General features: G+C 37.4%; 1 protein-coding gene across 1 annotated transcript; it reads right to left on the bottom strand.

Moving 5' to 3' along the window:
- Positions 1–1,115: 1,115 nt before the first annotated feature.
- On the bottom strand, positions 1,116–2,738 carry LOC118801204 (GTPase IMAP family member 4-like). Its single transcript, XM_036561385.1, has 2 exons — positions 2,726–2,738; positions 1,116–1,950 (listed from the first exon to the last, which is right to left on the bottom strand). Exons 1-2 carry the CDS (start codon positions 2,736–2,738, stop codon positions 1,124–1,126), a joined length of 840 nt encoding a protein of 279 aa, XP_036417278.1. The 3' UTR covers positions 1,116–1,123.
- Positions 2,739–21,787: the final 19,049 nt, after the last annotated feature.

Genomic DNA, 21,787 nt, shown 5'->3' with positions numbered 1-21,787 from the left:
TGTCATATACTATAATGCACCTGTTATAACTAAATTTTATAAATGTTGGGACAGGGACAATTTAAAACTCGGAACATTGTTAAATTTTTAAAAGAGATAATGTAATCACGCCTGGTTAGGAGAATCCAAAAAAGGCAGAGTTCTGTGTATGCCAGTATGGGTTAGGCTCACTGTTGCATTGCAAAAAAATGGCATGCTTCTGTGATAGATATCACCACGTGGGTTCAAGAATACTTAAAAAAAGGTTGTCAGTAAACATTGTTCATTGCTGAATCTACAAATGCAAGTTAAGACCATACTATGTACTGTAGAAGTCATATGTCAACAATGTCCAGAAATACTGCCAACTTCACTGGACTTGAGCTCATCTGAAAAGGACTGATGCTCAGTGGAAATATGTATTGTGGTAAAAAAAAAAAAAAAGTAATAACTATCCAGATTGTTACCAGCAGAAAATTCTAAAGAGTCACCATGACAAAGATAAAAAATATTCTGAGTTTGTTACAACAGCATGGCTGTGTAATCAGAGAGTACAGGTGCTAGACTGACCTGTCTGTCTCTTATTGAAAATGTGTGGTGCATTATGAAATGCAAAATAGAACAATGAAGGGCCCAATAAGATTACAAAGCTGAAGAATTGCATCACTGGATCAAGTGGTGTCTTCAGTCCACAAATGATTATGAAAAGTGCCATGGTTTTTCATATTTTTGTCTCAGAAGTTTGAACCCCTGGTCGTAGAGAACATGACATTTATTTCCCTACTAGTGTCACATTCTGCATATTTTTTTTTTTAATACAGTTTAAACTAATATTATTTTTTTTTTACATAGTATTGACTAGTCACTGCTTTCTATTTTATCAGCTTTTCACATACTGTCCCATTTTTTTTGGTATTGGGTTTGTAATTTTGGGCCATTTATAGTGGTCCATTTATCATAAAATTTTACCCAATGTAAAGGGAAACTGGAGTTTTAAAATTTTGCAAAATAGAGAAAAATGAGAGACACTGCTTTTTTGTGCAACAGCAATGATATATAGATTAGTAGATTGCATTTAACACAGCACTGTGGTAACACTCTCTCTGTGAGTTACTTCATTATTACTTTTACTTTATTACTTTATTTAATTTCCTTTCTTTTCCTCTGCAGACTGCTTCCTTAAGTACCATGCTGCTGCCAGTGCTCCCGCTGCTAAAGCTATTGCACCTGCTGCAGCCCCAGCCACTTCTGCTTTTACTTTTGCCAATTCAAATCCTACCAAGATTGCTGCTGCTGTCCCTCCTCCTGCAACTGCTGTCACTCCTGCAACTCTACCTATTCCAGCAGATTTCTTTTTCTGTAACTCTTTCTGAGCTCGTTCATACATGTCTTTGGTATACATTTGGCTGTCATTCCTTTTCTTCAATTCATCTATCTTTTCTAGCAGCTCTGTGACTTGGTCCTCATCATCATCTTCATTTTCAAAAACATGACATTCAGCCATAGAATCAGCTAGTATTTTCAAGTCTGAACCTCTTTTCAGGTATTTGTCTATTGTTTTCTCATTTTGTTTCAACACGCTTCCATGAGTGAACAGCGCAATTGTGTATTTTCTGACATTCTGTCCAAAGTTCTCCTCAAACCACTCCACAGTCTTCTTCTCTTCGTCTGTGAACTTTATATCCAGTCTGAACACCAGCAGGAACACATGAGGACCAGGAAAAGCAAGTTCCAGGGCGTTTTCCAACTCAGCTTTCATTTCTTTTTCAGATTTCCTTGTATCAAAATGGCCTGGAGTGTCAATCACACAGACTTTTCGTTCCCCAACATTGCTGCTAAATCTCTCACTTTTCTTGGTGACAGATTCATGGGAGGACTCCACTTTAAATGCCAGACGTCTAAGAATGGTGTTTCCTGTTGAACTCTTTCCTGATCCAGTTTTACCCAGAAGCACAATCCTCACATCAGAATCTGTAGGAAAAGTATTTATGGAAAACAAAAACACAAAACAAAACAGTTTACTTTTGATATTAAGTCGAATAATAGTAATTGAGGGAACAGTTTAGATTCTGCAATATAGATAAAAAAACAGCAAAAAAAAAAAAAAAAAGAGATATTACAATGCAAACAACCCCATGTCAATAGACAGTATGTTTTTATTTTTGCTCTGGTAATCAGCCAGGCTTAACTAAAGATACTGTAGTTAGTAGTGGGTGTGGCAAAAGAGTGGCTAACAAAAAATTTCAAAGACACAGGAAAAACTAGTAACATTCTATGAATACCAAGAACACTTTATTTGGATGGTCCATTTTTGACAGTAAATTGAGTATCCATTAACTATCAATTAAATGTCACATAGCTACTCTAGGACCATTAGTTTCTTCTGCCATGAGTGTTATCAACTTATACAGACAGTAAGATGAGTGTCAACTATATCTCAAAATTGGTTCTTTTGCAAGAACAACAAAAAGTAATCAGCTATATATAGCAACACTTTATCTTTTGATTATCAACTAAATGTAAAGAGACATTCATATATCTCTTTTAAACCTGCTGCAGGTCAGTTACATGTCAGCTCACTCTTTTGTATCTTCACTATATCACATGTATCACATGTTTGTTGACACTCAAAAGACCATCTATTATCTGTCTTGTAATTGTCATTTGGACCATCCAAATAAAGTAAAACAGTGAGATTTTTTTTTTTTTTTCAACCACACATGAGTCAAATCTCAACATGGTGTACCAGGGGTCACCATGATCAACTCAAATATAGCCTTTTTATTTACTATCCAAAACCACCAGTGAACCTACACAAGTCTTCTGACTTTTTATGTGCAATTTAGATGTCCAGCCTTCCCCCAACTCAGCTGCTTCTTTACAGTCTCTACAGCTCTTAAACTACAGTTCCCAAAATTTAGAGGAGGATCACCTGACTCAGAAATCTCAGGCACCAGCCTATCCCGGATCAGCTTTGCTCAATTATTAATTCTCCACACCTATGTCTAGTCCTATATATATTGTCTGGATCACACAATACATGTTCGAACAGGGTTAAGTTCAATAAAATGAACTTTAAAAAATTAATGCAGCCTCATCATTTAAGTGAAGTTGAAAGAATTAAAACTGAATAAGATGATGCAATCACTGCAGCTAGACAGAATGAAAAAAGGAAGGAAGTAATTACTTTTTAATGTTTAGGATGAGTTCAGAGTATGTGGACTTCATGCTAAATGACCTATCTAAATGCTTATTTCATTCTTATTTAAAATGTTTTTGAGGCTGTTCAGAAATAAAAGTAAGTTGACTGACATGTATATATGGATATGTTGAAATGTGGATGCAACTAAACCCCTCTCACTTGTCTTAGGTGGTCCAGATGCACATCTTGATACTAAAATGAATTGTCAGACAATCAGTGGATAAATTACTTACTCTCTGTTGGTTGTCAACAGAGATACAGTGTACACCATGTTGAGAGTTGACTGATGTGTGGTTGATAATAAAAAAAAATGCTGTTTTACTTTATTTGAATGGACCAAATTACAATTAAAAGACAGATAATAGATGCTTTTTTGAGTGTCAACAAACATGTGATACACATGATATAGTGAAGCTACATAAAGTTGAGACTCAGCTGACATGCAACTGACCTGCAGCTGACCATACTGATTTTTGGCCACTAAATATTACTAGGAGGCTTAAAAGAGGTATATGAATGTCTCATTACATTTAGTCATTAAGATCAAATCAAAATCAGAAGATAAAGTGTTGTTATATAAAACTGATTACTTTTTGTTGTACAGCTTTCTTGCTATAGAAATAATGTTGAGAAATAGTTGACACTCATCTTACTGTCTGTATAAGTTGATAACACTCATGGCAGAAGAAACTGATGGTCCTAGAGTAGCTATGTGACATTTAATTGATAGTTAATGGATACTCAATTTACTGTCAAAAATTAACCATTCAAATAAAGTAATACCTCAATATGATATTATTAAAGTATATTATATTTTCAAGACTACTTTCAAGTTTATTGTCATATGCAAACAAATTGTACAGTGATACCTTTGTTGCTCCTCTATATTTTCCAGGTTATGAATTAGTAACATTATCACACTCCTTTATGTTTCCTGGACGTTGCGTCCTCTGGACCAAAGACCTAAAGAGCTGGCTTGTTATCAGCCCACAGTTTAAAAGCCAGCATCCGTGATGGTATAGAGGTGCATTAGTGCACATGTTCATGGGTGACTCGCACATCTGTGAAGGCACCACTAATGCTCAATGATATATACGGGTTTTGGAGCAACATATGCATATGTCTTTTTCAGGGAAGATGATTATAACTTTATCCACAACACAATGTAAAACATGCACAATAATCTATGGAATGAACTCTATCAGTAGTGTAGTATTAAAAGCTATTTTTTAACAGCTGTATTAAGGGATATTATGAGACAATTTCTGAATTCTTTGAATTTAAAGCATTTATTTGACCTCTGATCAGAAACTTACATTTCTAATTTCATCCATGACTACATTTTCAATCAAGCCCATTTTGGCAGGAAAACTGTGAACCTGGCCACTCTGAGGAAAGTGCTGGAGATCTTCATGCAGTGGTAATAAATTAGAGTGGTCGTTTGTAAGATAAAATGGGGGAAGTAAAATAATACTGTAATGACAAAAAATGTTAATAATAAAAGGAGTTTAAGAGAAAATACATTTTTATCATGTAACATGTATGTATCTATTATGTTTTACTTTATTTTTTCATCACTTTCCCCTCTACTTGTTATGTCTGTTTATGGTGTTGGACAAAATTCAAAGAAAGAATGTGCACATACATACTCCTTTAGAGTCTGACACAAGTGAAGAACACAAGAAAGATCCCTAAAGAATAAAGGCAAATGTCCGCACACTGATTAAACAAAGCTCCCCTTTTTATTATTGCAACGTTTCAACCACTACAGTCTTGGGTTTATATGTTGTTTGATCACCACCCTTGGGTTTATAAGTCACACAAATTTAAAACAGTCCACCAAGTTTAGTGCAAATAAATCAATAAGGGGTGCTATGAAATGCAGATGTCTGTTTCTCAGACACTGTTTCCCTAATAAGCTGAACTTTTGCATGCTGCATCTTTGGTGTACCTCATAATTGAGCTCTTAAAAAAGTAAGGCATGCATGTCAACAACATGATGCTTATATCCTACAACCTTGGTGAGATTCTGAAAGTAATTATACAAGCAATACTGGTGACCTGTACAAATGTCAGGAACTCATAAGGCCTCATTTCATTCAAATGTATATTAAAATACTTCAGTACAGCAGAGAAAACATATAGTGCCAGTGGCAATGATTGTGGCAGTTCTTAATTTTTTCTTCTCCATGTTTTGCTTCTCAATCTTCTTTTGGTTCATTCTTTTCCTTAATTTTGCAGTACATTGGACAACTATAGTAATGTCCATCATTTCTCATCACCAAGTCATGTATCTGCTCAATCAGCTTACTGAGCTGGAAGTGGTTCCTTCTGTCAAAAACATAATATTTGTCAGAAAAGTTGGCAGTGAATTTCTGAAGCTTGAAGAAATCACTTTGAAAGTCTGGCCGTTGTCCCCTTTGTTCACCATTAAATATCACCATTGTGAATTTCTTCAGAGCTTCTTCTCCAAAGTTTTCCTGAATCCACTTCACAGCGTTTCTCTCCTCTTCTGTGAATCTCACACCAAGTCTGATCACCAGCAGGAACAAATGAGGACCAGGAGAAGACAGAAGGACACACTTGACTATTTCAGCTCTCAGTTCTTCTTCAGTCAGTGATGTATTAAAAATCCCTGGTGTGTCAACCACAGAGATATTTATGTCTTCTCTTCTAACTTCATGTTTCTCACATTGCTTTGTTACAGAAGTTGGTGAGAAGTCCACCTCAAACACTTCTCTGCCCAGGATGATGTTTCCTATTGTACTCTTTCCTGATCCAGTCTTACCCAGTAGCACCAGCTGCAGATCTGTAAAGATCCATTTTTTCTGTTAGTCAAGTAGAAAATCTCTAGGCATTTTGTCCTTAGCTGCTCAATGGTCACAGGTCAACAGAGGACAACAAAGCAACCATGAAGCTTAATCTTTGGCAAATAGTTTGGGTGATTACTAAAAATGTTGTTGGCAAGATGTTTTAACATCAAACTGATGATCCTCTTGGAATTTCGACAATTTTATTCCTGTTTGTAAATCATGACTGTGACAAACTTTAGCATAATAGCACACACCAGCAGGATCTCATGAAGGTAAATATGTTTTCTGTCCCAAATTGTATGTAAATGCTAACAGTAGACTGCTAACAGTCTACTCCAGTAGAGTAAGATTTCAAGTTGAAATATTTACTGTAAAACTGCAATATACAATGTAAGGAATACATTACTTGAATTTCTCACAAGGTTTAAGCATTTATGTATAATGTTTATTTAGCACTGCCAAAGCATTAAATCCACTTTGAGAAAATAAAAGTACACTACTGTTATAGCATGCACTAACATAGCATTTGATAGCTAGTGGATGTACTTGGTAAATGAAGGCTACTAATAAAATAAAGTCTTCTACTGTTATATAATGATATCCTCAGTAGATACATGTTGATGATTAAAAGAATTTCATCAAAAGTTGGAATATTCCCTGCTTTATTTTATATTAGGACAGCTTTTTATTGTTATTGGACTGAGTAGCTTCAGACCTCTTAGTAAAGGTCACAATCTTCTACAGCATGGTTCTTAACTCCATGTCTAACTGCACATAAACCTGTAAAATTACAACTATACACACAGTAAGGATCATCATGTGGATGTTTTTAGTATTTCTTTTATACATATTTAGTATTTCATTATACATATTTATTTTTTAGTGGTTGTTTTATTGTACAGTGTAATTTGTGCATTTACAATATGTATTGCCTTTGGTGCCCTAAAATAGGGACAATGTGTAAAATGGCTATAATAAAGAGTTGAAAGCACAATGTAACTTCAATCATTGTGTACTCTGTATTCTACAATACCACTCTACCTGAAAAAGAGTCGATCACTTGACCTGAAAAAAATAAATCTAGGGAAAACATTGCACATATTTTGAACACTAATCAAATACAGAAACAGGCGTAGATAGTAGTGTTGTGTTAAATTAATTAAAAGTGAAAAGTTTGTACTAGCATAAAATGATACACTATCTCTGCATAAACTTGCGACCAGGTCAGACACTGCGTTGGATCAGAAGGCTTGGCTTGCTATCCCAGAGGTGTTCAGTGGAGTTCAAGGCTCTATGCAGTCCACGGGAGTTTCTCCAGACCAAACTCATCAAATCATGTCTTTATGGAGCTTGCTTTGTGCACAGGGGCACAGTCATACTGGAACAGAATCTTCCCCAAAACTGTTGCCACAAAGTTTGAAGCATATAGTTTTCTTAAATCTCTTTGTATGCTGTAGCATTACTTCTCACTGGAACTAAGTGGCTCAAACCCTGAAAAACCCCAGCCCATTATCCCTCCTCCACCAAACTTTACTATGGGAACTATACATTCTGGTAGGTAGTGTTCTCCTGACATCCACCAAGCCCACATATTCATTATATATATATATATATATATATGGAATGAACTTTGATATATATACAATGAACTTTGATATATATGGAATGAACTTTGATATATATACAATGAACTTTGATATATATGGAATGAACTTTGATATATATACAATGAACTTTGATATATATGGAATGAATTTTGATATATATTGAATGAACTTTAATATATATGGAATGAACTTTGATATATATAGAATGAACTTTGATATATATGGAATGAATATTGATATATATGGAATGAACATTGATTTATATGGAATGAACATTGATATATTGAATGAAAATTTATATATATTGAATGAACGTTGATGTACATGGATCGAACATTAAGATGAAAAAATGAATAATATAATTTATAAAATGTTTTGTTTAGACAGAGAGGGACTTTTGGGGTTGTGTGTGTTGTAGCCTTGCACCCCCCCCCAAACAGACTGTTTACATTGTTATTTAATGTTGCTATGTTGTTGTTCTTCAGTTACAGTGTGTGTATGTGTTTACTCTGTTATTTTGTGTCCAGCTCAGAGTTAGGGAGAGTGTGTTTGTGTTTGGTGACCATCAGAAGAAAGAGCAGGGCTAGGAGTGACCTACCTCAATTTTCAGTTGCTTTTCAAGTGGCACTGTTTTCCCTCGCTCTCAATAAAAGAGCATTTTTCAAACAGAAGTTATGGCCTCATCTGACTCTTCTTCTGCACCATGTCAAATTATGTATATATTGAAACTCCACCCATCTGTGTCTTCACATCATATATCAGCCACTCTCAGGTCACTCTGTCCACAGGATCAGTGTGTATAGATACTGGTCACTTTATCAGAATTCCCTTCCTTTAAGCTCCACCTGGAGTTTGTTAATGCCCATTTATTGATGTACAGTTTTTCTTGGCCATCCTCAACCCTTCAACAGCGACTTTCATTCCATATATATCAATGTTCATTCCATATATATCAATGTTCATTGTATATATATCAATGTTCATTGTATATATATCAATGTTCATTCCATATATATCAAAGTTCATTGTATATATATCAATGTTCATTGTATATATATCAAAGTTCATTCCATATATATCAATGTTCATTGTATATATATCAAAGTTTATTCCATATATATCAATGTTCATTCCATATATATCAATGTTCATTCTATATATATCAAACTTCATTGTATATATATCAAAGTTCATTGTATATATATCAAAGTTCATTACATATATATCAATGTTCATTGTATATATATCAATGTTCATTCCATATATATCAATGTTCACTGTATATATATCAATGTTCATTCCATATATATCCATGTTCATTGTATATATATCAATGTTCATTCCATATATATCCATGTTCATTGTATATATATCAATGTTCATTCCATTTATACAAATGTTCATTGTATATATGTCAAAGTTTATTCCATATATATCAATGTTCATTCCATATATATCAAAGTTCATTCCATATATATCAATGTTCATTCCATATATATCAATGTTCATTCAATATATATCAAAGTTCATTCCATATATATATCAAAGGTTATTCCATATATACCAATGTTCATTCCATATATATCAATGTTCACTGTATATATATCAAAGTTCATTCCATATATATCAAACTTCATTCCATATATATCAAAGTTCATTCCATATATACCAATGTTCATTCCATATATATCAAAGTTCATTGTATATATATCAATGTTCATTGTATATATATATATCAGTGTTCATTCCATATATATCAAAGTTCATTCCATATATATCAAAGTTCATTCCATATATATGAATGTTCATTGTATATATATATATCAGTGTTCATTCCATATATATCAGTGTTCATTGTATATATATCAGTGTTCATTCCATATATATCAGTGTTCATTGTATATATATCAGTGTTCATTGTATATATATCAAAGTTCATTCCATATATATCAATGTTCATTGTATATATATCAGTGTTCATTCCATATATATCAGTGTTCATTGTATATACATCAGTGTTCATTCCATATATATCAAAGTTCATTAAATATTTCCTATTTGGCTTGCCATAATATATATATATATATATATATATATATATATATATATATATATATCAGAAATTGGTTTGCCATAAGAGAGGCCAAGACACAAACTATTCCAAATATGAGTCAAATATCTTCCAAACCTTTTAGCTACATCTACACCGTAAGAAATAAAGGTTCTCTTCAGGTACAATTTTTTCATTCATCAAGGGACAAACAATGTAAATGTTCCATGAAAGGTACAACAGTGGTTTTAAGGTCCAACTGTGAACCTTAAATAAGTTTTCCAGGTGAAAAGTTTGTATTTGTGCCTTTTCATAACCGATTAAACAGAACAATAAAATAAAAAGCCTGGAGTCAGTGTGGAGTCAGTACAGCTATCATTTCAGTGGATTATGGTACAATTATGTTCCCTGACTAAAGGTACTGAGATGTACCCTTGAGGGAACCACCCCAGTGACAAAAGAGTTACAGCCCCAGTAACAGTTTACTACCTTTATTTCTAGAGAATGTAAAAGATAGTTGTATGTAACGCAGGTAATGTGTGTAGGTCACAACCATTCTACAGGACATAGCAAGAAATCAGCCTGCAGCAAAGCATGACAATAAGTAAATTTAAGTAAACTGGACAAACTAAGGGCTGTCCTCTTATCTTTACTTAACGCCATATGTCTTCAGGTAATGCCTAGGACAAGGGTCTCTGGTCAAACCTGTGAACCAACCAAACAGTTGCTATAAATGAATGTCACTATCATCAGCCTGTAAAACTCATGTCCAGTCTTAAGACCATTAATTACAGGTCTCAGATTCTATGTTTAAACCAACAAATGTCTACAGTTTACTTGCTGTCACTGGAACCTTTAGAGGGACCCAGCAGAAATAAAACCTGCCTGCATCAGCCAGGAAGCTTAAATTGGGCCATGGTTTGGATCTTCCAGTAGGACAATGATTCAAAATCAACACAAAAATGGTTCACCAACCACAGATTTAAGGTTCTACCATGGCCACCCTATTCTCTGACCTAAACCCCATAGAAAACTTGAGGGCTGAGCTGGTGACCCTGTTATCTTACTTTAGAGCTATTATCTTTTGATTTAGGCATTTTCCTATCGTTGTGCTTCAAATAAAGATTAGATTTTGTTAATATTCTGAATGAAAGATGAAAAAAAAAAGAAAAAGAGCAATAATGGCGCTTTTAACTGAATAAACATGATGATTAGAAATGATCTCTTTTAACAAATTTGCTTTTGTCTTTGACATCTGCCTTTGAAGCATACAATTTCATTAAGTCTGTATGACAATTTTAAAAGAAGAGCCATTAGATAAACCAACACCTTCCACTTTATTTATTTATGTATTTATTTATTTATTAGTTAGTTTTTTGATTGGGTAAAAACATTACAAATGCTTTATTTGATGGCTTCATTTCTTGCTAAAAAAATCTCTAAAACAACTAATATTAGGCATAAATGTATTACTTTCCTAGGTTTCCACAACATTCCAGTCTCAACAAACACTATATTCACTAAAGCTGATGTTTTTCCAACATTCATAAAATTTAAAGTATACAGCATGCAAGTAAACCGGTATAGCCTGGATCCTTCACATTTATGGTGACAGAAATCTAAACCTTGAGGTTTGTGCACATGGCGGATGAGGTTTTGTGTACTCATGTATATAAAATCTGCTTAATGCTTATCATGTCATTCTTCACAAGTATTCACTTACAGAAAACTTTCAGAATTTAGTGGTTTATTCAACCATGTTTCCAAGAAAATTTGGGATGCAGTGCAAAATGTAAATAAAAAAAAATACAATGATGTGCAAATCATTTTAAACTGTATATTTAACTGAAAATACTACAAAGGCAACATATCAAATGTTGATACTGAAAAATGTTGTTTTTTGCAAAAATATATGCCCATTTTGAATTTGATGTCAGCAACACATTTCAAAACAAGTTGACACAGGGACAACAAAAGACTGGTAAAGGTCAGTAACATAATTGGGTATAAAAAGAGCATCTCAGAGACGCTGAGTCTTACTGAAGTAAAGATGGTGTGGAGTTCACCACTTTGTAAAGCACTACATGGGAAAAGAGTCCAACAATTCAAAAATAACATGAAATAGCAAAGAACTTTTGTCATCTACACTACATAATATCATTAATAACTGCATCAAAAACAGACATGATTCTGTAGTGGAAATCACTGTATGGGCTCAGAAACACACCAAAAACCACTGTGTCTGTGCACACCATTTGTCACTACATCCACAAATGCAAGTTAAATCTCTACCATGCAAAGAAGAAACCATATACATAATTCAGAAACACTGCCAGAAAAATGCCGCCCAAGCTCATTTAAGATGCACTGAGGTGAAGTGGAGAAGTGTGCTGTGGTCCAATTAATCAAAATTTTAAATTCTTTTTGGAAATAATGGGCACTGCGTCCTTCAGGCTGAAGAGGTGAGGGACCATCCAGCTTGATCAGTGCACAGTTTAAAAGCCAGTATCTGTGATGGTATGGGGTGCTATTAGTGACTTGCATATCTGTAAGGGCACTACAGATATGCATATCTGTAAGGGCACTACACTGTATATATATATATATATATATATATATATATATATATATATATATATATATATACCACATTTTGCATATATTACAACAGCATAGCTCTGTAGTAAAAGAGTCTGGGTAAAAAATTGACCTGACTGCAGTCCAGACTTGTCACCAATGAAAACAACTGGTGCATTATGAAGGAAAAATGTGACAAAGGACACTCTGAACTGCAATTGGTCTCCTTAGTTCCCAGACACTTACAGAGTGTTGTTGAAGGAAGAGGTGATGAAAGACAGGGGTAAACATGCTGCTGTCCCAACTTTTTTTGAAATATGTTACAACAATACAATTTCACAACATTTGATATGTTCTCTTCTTTATTTTGTTTCTGATGTGATTGGATAATACCAGCTTCAATATTGAAAGTTGGTTAAGTGGTTGATTTATTAAATGGATCAATAATTCTGAGGCCTTCATTGTACTCAAAACCCCCTATCTTGGAAAAACCTTTTAATATTGTTAAAGTTTCAACATGTACTGTTCACTCCCCAGTCCATACAATCCATACATGGAAATGAAACAGCAATAAAAGACTCTTTTGAATTCACAATTTTTGTGATGTCACATACTGGCTTACTATTGTTCTTTGGCACAAAAATAAAATCACGCAAACAATATTAGCAGACTTCAAAGAGAAGTACCAACAAATATAGATTACAGGTATGGGCCCAATAAATATTCTGTAGTCCTTCATAAATACAAATAAAGTTCCTGTTAAACAAAAAGGAGCACTTTCATTTTTTTTTTCATTGAACAAGTCTAAAACCTTGTTTTTCTCTAAGTTCTGTGTGAATTAATGCCAAAACTCCTTTGTACTACTGTGAAAAGTATAAGAGGAAAAATGTAATAAATATTTACAAAAGCATCTTAACTACTCAAGGCTCATGGTAGTTGTTTTCCTTTATGACAACCCATTAGTGAGATATGGTCAGTTTTATGACTACCAGATAGTAGTACATGCTACATATAAACATAATATTTTTCATAGTTAAAAAAGTTATGTATAACATATAAACCCATAAATGGCTTAGCTCTATACATAAATGACCATTGTTCACAATTACTTAGCAATCATTTTTACCTGTCTCAATTTTTTTTTTTGTTTATTGTGCCTATACTATTACGCTGTTACACTGTACACATTTTTATGCTCTTTTCCATGCAAGCTAGATTTGAGAAACATTTGACTATTCGAGTACTTACTTTAAACAGCAGCAGAGATGTTAAAATGTGGAAGAGTTTCGGTGTGATGAAGTTCTGCTGAGTGAAGTTGAAACCATCTGGAAGAATGTGTGCTATTCTATTTGTATTCAGGTTCCTTGACTATGTCACAACACCACACCTTTTCTGAAAAAGCACTAGATACATTCCAGTTTTTGGCATACTGTCAGAAAGAGTGCGGTTTCTGCAAAATATTGCAATTTCACTATATTTGCATTGTAGCTGTTGACATTGTACATGCCTATGCGCAATAATCAGATTTAGATGCACATTAATAGTCTCATGCAAACTAAGATTTGACTATCTTATAAACAGTTTCATGTTGTCTGTTAAAACTGGGGGAAAGTCTTAATCACAATAAGACAACACAACCTTGATATTTTAAACTGAAAACCACTCAGGACAATCACATGTACTCAAACATTTATGCTTCTTTGGTTTTAGCCTGCATCAACTTCTTTATGGACAATGTTACCGCTGTTAAACACATTCAGACATTCCCCAACCTTAAACCTTGAATGTACAGAGATGTTCAGGTACTGTTGAAGGTACTTGATGATAATATTTTTCCTACAAGAGATCCAGAGGCTTATAAAACAATTAGGGCCACTCTTATTTAAGCAGAGCGCTGCAAAATGATTACAGAGGACCTTTTTAAAAGCTCAGACTCCTGGCATATGTGGCAGGGCATTAAATCTATCACAGAAAACAAAAGTAACAACACCTGTCCAACCTGTATGACATCTTCCTGAAACAGGCCACTGTCCTTACCTGCTTTAAGTCTGCTACAATCATCCCTGTTCCAAAACAGACTGCAGTCAGGTTCCTGCATGACTATCGCCCAGTGGCATTGACACCCGTTGTTATGAAATGTTTCAAGTGACGAGACTTAGCACACATACAAAGCAATCAAAACCCCCTTCTACTGGACCAATACCAGTTTGCTTATAAGGCAAATGGTTAGACTGAGAATACTGTTTTATTGGGCCTTTACTGCCCTGTCACACCTGAAATAGTGGGACACTGGAGCACCACTGCAAACCCATTAATGATTCCGACATCATTACAACATTTGTGGACGACACCATTGTGATAGGTTTGATCTCCAGCAACAATGAGTCAGCCCACAGAAAAGAGGTTGAGAACTTGGGGAGCTGGAACCAGGACAACAACCTTGCTTTCAACTTGCGCATCATTAAAATGGCCCAGAGGATCACTGGCTTACAGCTTCCAGCACTTAAAGATATTTAGAGAACCCACTGTAGCCGCAAAGCCATTAGCATATGTAGAAACCTGACCCACTCTGAACACAGCATCTTCTCTCCTCTGCCATCTGGCAAGCGCTACAGAGCTCTGAATGACCAGAATGAAAAACAGTTTTTACCCCAGTGATGTCACACTGCTCACTCCCCTTCATAGCAGCAACACCACTATAACTGTATTAGACCTCAACAATGCTACTGCATTTAAACATTTGCACACACTGATCTATGTGCAGTCTGTTTCTACTGGCACTGACTGCAATAATATGTTTCAACACTGTGACTGTTTCTTTTATTTATTATACCCTGTGTGTTTACACTTTTATACTTTATGTTTTTACCTTTGATTAAGCATCTACAAGCTGGCTACAAATGACACCTCATTATATTGTATAGCAATAACAAAGATATCATATCTTAAATAGTTTCATTAGATTTTTTCTAGGTTGGGCTGTCCAACTACATATATATTGTAGTGCCTTGCTACTGGCTCACACTATCTTTGAGAAGCTCAGGAGATGATGCAATGTGAGTGGCCTCATGCAGAAGCTCATGGTAGGTGCTCACCCAGTCCCACTTTATATTAAGTGTCCCTAATAACTGTGTAGTTACCCATGATTAACACATGCAACAACACTGTAACTACTGATGATTTAGTCAATGTAATTACATATGTGTATCAACTTTCAGTTTTGCCTCATATAATTACAGAAGTGTATCTTCTACACAGGAACTTTCCTGTAGTGTAGTTTTAAAGTTACACTTTAAAATAAGTGGACATTCCTGTGTAGTTGCTATGTAGGTACTGTGTAATAATGGAGTGGTAATAGAGACGTTGCTTTGGGGGGAAATGCAACACATTTAATTAATGCCATAAAAGTTACATGTTAAGATAAGTGGACATATGCTGTTCTGTCACATTACAGAATGGTTTAAAATTGAGACAGGTTATAATGTCACAACAGTGGCAACATAAATGCTAGTTAATGTCAGGAAAGCTGGCAGATACAATGTAAGTAATGTCTTAATGTAAGTTATTATATACTTCCCTTTACAAACTTCTGGAAAAACTGCTCTTCCAGTCTGATTACAAATGTAATTACATTTATGTTATTACTCTTGTGTAATTGAGAGAGAATAGGCTGTCACCACCATTAGGATACACTTGTGTAATTACATGTGGCAAAACTGAAGTTGATACACATGTATAATTACATAAGGTGACCATTTGTAATCCACTCGTAACAGTGACTAAATCATTAGTAGTTACATTGCTGTTGCATATCTTGTTCATATGTAACTACACAGTTAATAGAGACACAATATAAAGTGGGACCGCTCATCCTCCTAAAAAGGACTGTTTATTTTTTTATTTTTTATGTTGTTATAGTTTAAATTGTGAGTATGCATTGGTCTTTTGTCTGGGGTGCGGGTTGTTTGTGTGTGGCGGGTTACTGTGAGGGTAAAGCTTGTGGCCAGTGGTGACTTCCCCCATGGGTTTGTCCCTCACGAACAAGACCTGAAATACTTTGACTCCTCCACCTGGGGCAGGTCTTTTCCCCTTACCAGGAGTGTGGGTGCAATGCCATATAGGCAGTTTGAGATGGCAGGGAGGTTCTTAACGATGTGGACCCTGTGGCGGAAACTGGCTCTTGGTACGTGCCTTCCTGTTTCTGTCACAGAATCATGGCCTCACCTTTGTCTTACTCTACACCAGTGCTACAGTATACAACACGCCACCTTTTTTCATCCCTCCCAAAGAACCTGTTATATTAGTGTTTGTGAATGTAATTAGAGTGCTGCAAAAAGCTTTAACCACCTGCCACACCTGCACCTGACTGATGAGTCAGTACTGTAGATGTACTTCTCGGTTGCCTACTTTAATTACTGTGCCACTGAGAGGATAATATGCTCACATAAAAATAATCATTATTTGAATAGTGTAGAAAAGTTGATTATTTGTGTTGCATAATTATGAAATCAAGACAATAAATTAATGCAAGGACCTTATTTTGTGAATATGGCACAAATTAATTTGCAGTCGTTGCACTGGCAGGTTTGAGCGTGACAGATACATCTATGGTATAATCCTAATCTGGCATAGAGTGACAGGAGATAATTATATAACAATATATATGTCCTGAAGCTTTTTTTTTATTTTTCAAATTGTTGGAAGTGCACTTCTGGGTCTCCCTCACCTGTCCTGCAGTTACCACACATTCTCTCCTCTCTCTGTAACCATGACTTTTTAAACCCGCCTTATTCAATAGCCAGGCTATGGTCACTGAGTCTGTTTTTGTTGAACTTCTGTCCCTGCTTCATGTCTTGAAGAGTTCAGATCCTGGGATTGGAGCCTTAAATAGCAGTGTTGTTGTGGGACTTGATTTAAGATCAGAATCATGATCAGTTTTATTGGCCAAGTGTGCTTGCACACATAAGGACTTTGTCTCCAGGTTACAGTGCTCATAAACAGTGCAACTGCCAATATACAGTGCTTACATATAACAGTAAGACAATAGACATGATTTGCAAGTAACCCATTGCTTAAATACAACTACAACAAAGACCAAAAATAGTGCATGGCTTCAGTATTGCACAAGGACCAAGATATTACTTAATATTACATAGCTACTGTTGAATATTACACGGTTCAGAGTATGTGGTTTTGGGGTGTTTAGGCACATGACTTGTGTAAGTATTCATTCCATAGCTTCCATAGCTAGCAGAAAGAAACTGTTCTTGTGCCTGAGGGTCCTGAGTAATTTTACCTGCCTGTTTTCTGATATGGTAAAATAGATCCTGGACAGAGGGCAGATTGCTGCTGATGATCCATTCCGCAGCTCTGACTATCCTCTGCAGTCTGGACTTGTCATGCTGGGTGGCAGAGCAGAACAAGGCAGTGAGGTATGAGCAAAGTATGGATTCAACAGCAGCTCTGTAGAACTGGCACAGCAGCTCCTTGGGAAGGTTGTACTTTCTCAGCTGGTGTAGAAAGTACATCCTCTGCTGCACCTTCTCCATGATGGAAGTTACATTAGACTCCCAACTCAAGACCTTGCAGGTGATAGTACCAAGGGACCTAACGATTCTGTGCTTGCCACAAAGCAATTGTGGATGATGAGAGGAGAAAGTAGAGAAAAGTTCTTTCTAAAGTTCACCTTTATTTCCACAGTCTTGAGGTTAAGCACTGAGCTATTATTACTGCATCAAAAGTGTAAGCCTGTCAGCCTTCTGTCTGTATGCAGATTCACCAAAGGTAAAATAGCTGGTGTAGGTGGAGAAGAGCGGTGGCGAAATTGCACATCTTTATGGGGCACCAGTAATAGGAGTACAGGTGGTGGATGTGATTTCACCCAGACTCACATGTTGCTTCCTGTCAGTCAGGAGATCCAGTAGCAGGTGGATCTGGGCACAGACACCTGGAGGAGTTTATGATGGAGGATTTCTGGAGTTACAGTGTTAAAGGTCAAGCTGAAATCGGCAATCGAAATGGGCTGTCAAGTTGATGCAGTATGTAGTGAATATTAACAGCATCGTCCACTAATCTATTTGCCCTATACGCAACCTGTTGGTGGTCCAACATCAGTTCTGTAATGTCTTTCAAGTGGGCCAACACTAGTTCTTCAAAGACCTTCATCACCACAGATGTCAGAGCTACTGGCCTGTGTTCATTCAGACCTGAGATACAAGGCTTTTTGGGTATGGGAATGATGGTGGAGCATTTAAAGCAGGATGGCATGATGGACAGCTCCAATGACTTGTTGAAAATTTGTGTGAAGATGGGTGCTAACTGATAAGCACAGGTTTTCAGACACAATGTGGATACCATATCAGGTCCAGGGACCTTTCTGATCCTTTGTCCTTTAAAGAGGCATTGCACGTCCTCCTCACAGATCAGAAGTACTGGAGCAGTAGAAATGAAAGGGACCCTGGGAGGAGGTAATGTTGGCTGGTTAATGGAATTTTCAAATCTGCAGTAAAATACATTCAGGTATTCAGCTAGACATTGGTTCTGATCCAGGTTGGAAGATGGTTTCTTGTAGTTAGTAAGATCTTTAAAGCCTCTCCATGCTGATGCTGGGCTGTTTGCAAGGACTAAACCCTTTAGTTTTTCAAAGTAGTTTCTTTCAGCTGCCCTTATTTTCTTTGTTAGTGTGTTTCTGGGTCTGTTACATTGGACCCTGTCACCTCTTCTATAGGCTGCCTCCTTATCAAGTCACAGCTGTCAAAGTTTAGCTGTGAACCATGGTTTGTCATTGTTGAATTTCGTCTTTGAGCTCATCCATTTTGGGTATGAAAATAAAGGCAGAGGGAGATGGCGGGGAGGCTCTTGTCAGCATAGACCCCTATGGCAGAAACTGGCTCTTGGTACGTGAAATGTAATCTCACTGGGGGGGAAGGAGCCGGAGCTTGTGCGGGAGGTTGAGAGGTACACTATATTGCCAAAAGTATTTACTCACCGATCCAAATCATTGAATTCAGGTGTTCCAATCACTTCCACGGCCATAGGTGTATAAAAATCAAGCACCTAGGCATGCAGACTGCTTCTACAAACATTTGTGAAAGAATGTGTCACTCTCAGGTAATCAGTGAATTCCAGCGTGGTACCGTGATAGGATGCCACCTGTGCAACAAGTCCAGTCGTGAAATTTCCTCGCTACTAAATATTTCACAGTCAACTGTCAGTGGTATTATAACAAAGTGGAAGTGATTGGGAATGACAGCAACTCAGCCACGAAGTGGTAGGCCATGTAAAATGACAAAGCGGGGTCAGCGGATGCTGAGGCGCATAGTGTGCAGAGGTCACCAACTTTCTGCAGAGTCAATCGCTACAGATCTCTAAACTTCATGTGGCCTTCAGATTAACTCAAGAACAGTGCGTAGAGAGCTTCATGGAATGGGTTTCCATGGCCGAACAGCTGCATCCAAGCCTTACATCACCAAGCACAATGCAAAGCGTTAAATGCAATGGTGTAAAGTGCCGCTACTGGATTCTAGAGCAGTGGAGACATTTTCTTTGGAATGACGAATCACGCTTCTCTGTCTGGTAATCTGATGGACGAGTCTGGGTTTGGCGGTTGCCAGGAGAACAGTACTTGTCTGACTGCATTGTGCCAAGTGTAAAGTTTGGTGGAGGGGGGATTATGGTGTGGGGCTGTTTTTCAGGAGTTGGGCTCGGCCCTTAGTTCCAGTGAAAGGAACTCTTAATGCTTCAACAGACCAAGAGATTTTGAACAATTTCATGCTGCCAACTTTGTGGGAACAGTTTGGGGACGCCCCCTTCCTGTTCCAACATGATTACACACCAGTGCACAAAGCGAGTTCCATAAAGACATGGATGACTGAGTTTGGTGTGGAAGAACTCAACTGGGCTGCACAGAGTCCTGACTTCAACCCGATAGAACACCTTTGGGATAAATTAGAGCAGAGACTGCGAGCCAGGCCTTTTCATCCAACATCAGTGTCTGACCTCACAAATGCTGTTCTGGAAGAATGGTCAAAAATTCCCATAAACACTCCTAAACCTTGTGGAAAACCTTCCCAGAAGAGTTGAAGCTGTTATAGCTGCAAAGGGTGGGCCGACATCATATTAAACCCTATGGATTAAGAATGGGATGTCACTCATATGTGTGTGAAGGCAGACAAATGAATACTTTTGGCAATATAATGTACCAACTGGATATAGTTGGGCTCACCCCCACCCACAGTGTTGGCTCTGGAATCAAACTCCTTGATAGGGGTGGGTCCATCTCCTACTCAGGGGTTGCACAGGGTGAGAGGCGCCAGGCGGGTGTGGGGATACTCACGAGTCCCTGGCTGGCTGCCATGCAGTTGGAATTTGTCCCAGTGGATGAGAGATAATTAAAATCACAGAGAGGAGAACTCTGACTGTTGTGTGTGCTTATGCACCAAACAACAGGTCGGAGTATTCAGCCTTCTTGGAGCGAGTGGGTGGGGTTCTGGAAAGAAGAGCCCTGCCTACAGACTCCATAGTCTTGCTGGGAGACTTCAATGTTGGCAATGACTGGGAGACCTGGAGAGGTGTGATTGGGAAGAACAGCCTGCCCGATCTTAACTCGAATGGTGAATTGTTGGACTTCTGTGCTAGGCATAGTTTGTCCATAACGAACACCAAGTTCAAACACAAGGATGTTCATAAGTGTACATGGTACAAGAGCTCCTTGGGTCAAAGGTCAATGATTGACTTTGTTTGTCATTTCATCTGACTTGGAACCATATGTTCTGGACACTCGGGTGAAGAGAGGTACTGAGCAGTCAACCGATCACCATCTGGTGGTGAGTTGGATCAGATGGCAGGGAAGACTGATGGTCAGATCTGGTAGGCCCAAGCGAATAGTGAGGCTGAGAATGACTGTCAGAGCCCTCTGTTTGGAATGATTTTAACTCCCACCTCTGGGAGAGCTTTTTCCAGGGGACATGGAGTCTGAATGGACCCTGTTCAAAACTTCCATTGTGGAAGCTGCCGGGTGTAGCTGTGGCCAAAAACTTGTTGGTGCCTGTCAGGGTGTTAACCCAAGAACCCCCTGGTGGACACTGGTGGTGAGGGAGACCATCAAGCTGAAGAAAGAGGCCTTTAGAGAATGGATGGCCCGGAGGACTTCTGGCTGAGCAGATATGTACCGACAAGCAAAAAAGGTGGCAGCAGCAATGGTGGCGGAACCAAAATCCAGGGCATGGGAGGAGTTTGGTGAGGCCATGGAAAAAGACTTTCGGTCGGCCTCAAGGAGGTTCTGGACAACTGTCTGGCGACTCAGGAGCGGTCGGTGGAGAAACTCTGACTTCAAATGAGAACATTTTCAGTCGGTGGAAGGAGCACTTTGAGGAAATCCTTAATCCGAGAGACATTCCTCCCTCACGGGAGTCAGGGCCAGAGGCTTCTGGCATGTCAGGCTCTATTTCCCTGGCGGAGGTCACTGAGGTAGTTAGCAAGCTCTTCAGTGGCAAGGCACTGGGGGTGGATGAGATCTGTCTGGAAATGCTTAAGGCTCTGGATGATGTGGGGCTGTCAT

The sequence above is a fragment of the Colossoma macropomum genome, unplaced genomic scaffold (assembly GCF_904425465.1).
Source record: "Colossoma macropomum unplaced genomic scaffold, Colossoma_macropomum, whole genome shotgun sequence".
Taxonomy (NCBI): Eukaryota; Metazoa; Chordata; class Actinopteri; order Characiformes; family Serrasalmidae; genus Colossoma; species Colossoma macropomum.
Note: the sequence above shows the minus strand (reverse complement) of the source record. Positions and strands in the feature narration are given on the sequence as shown.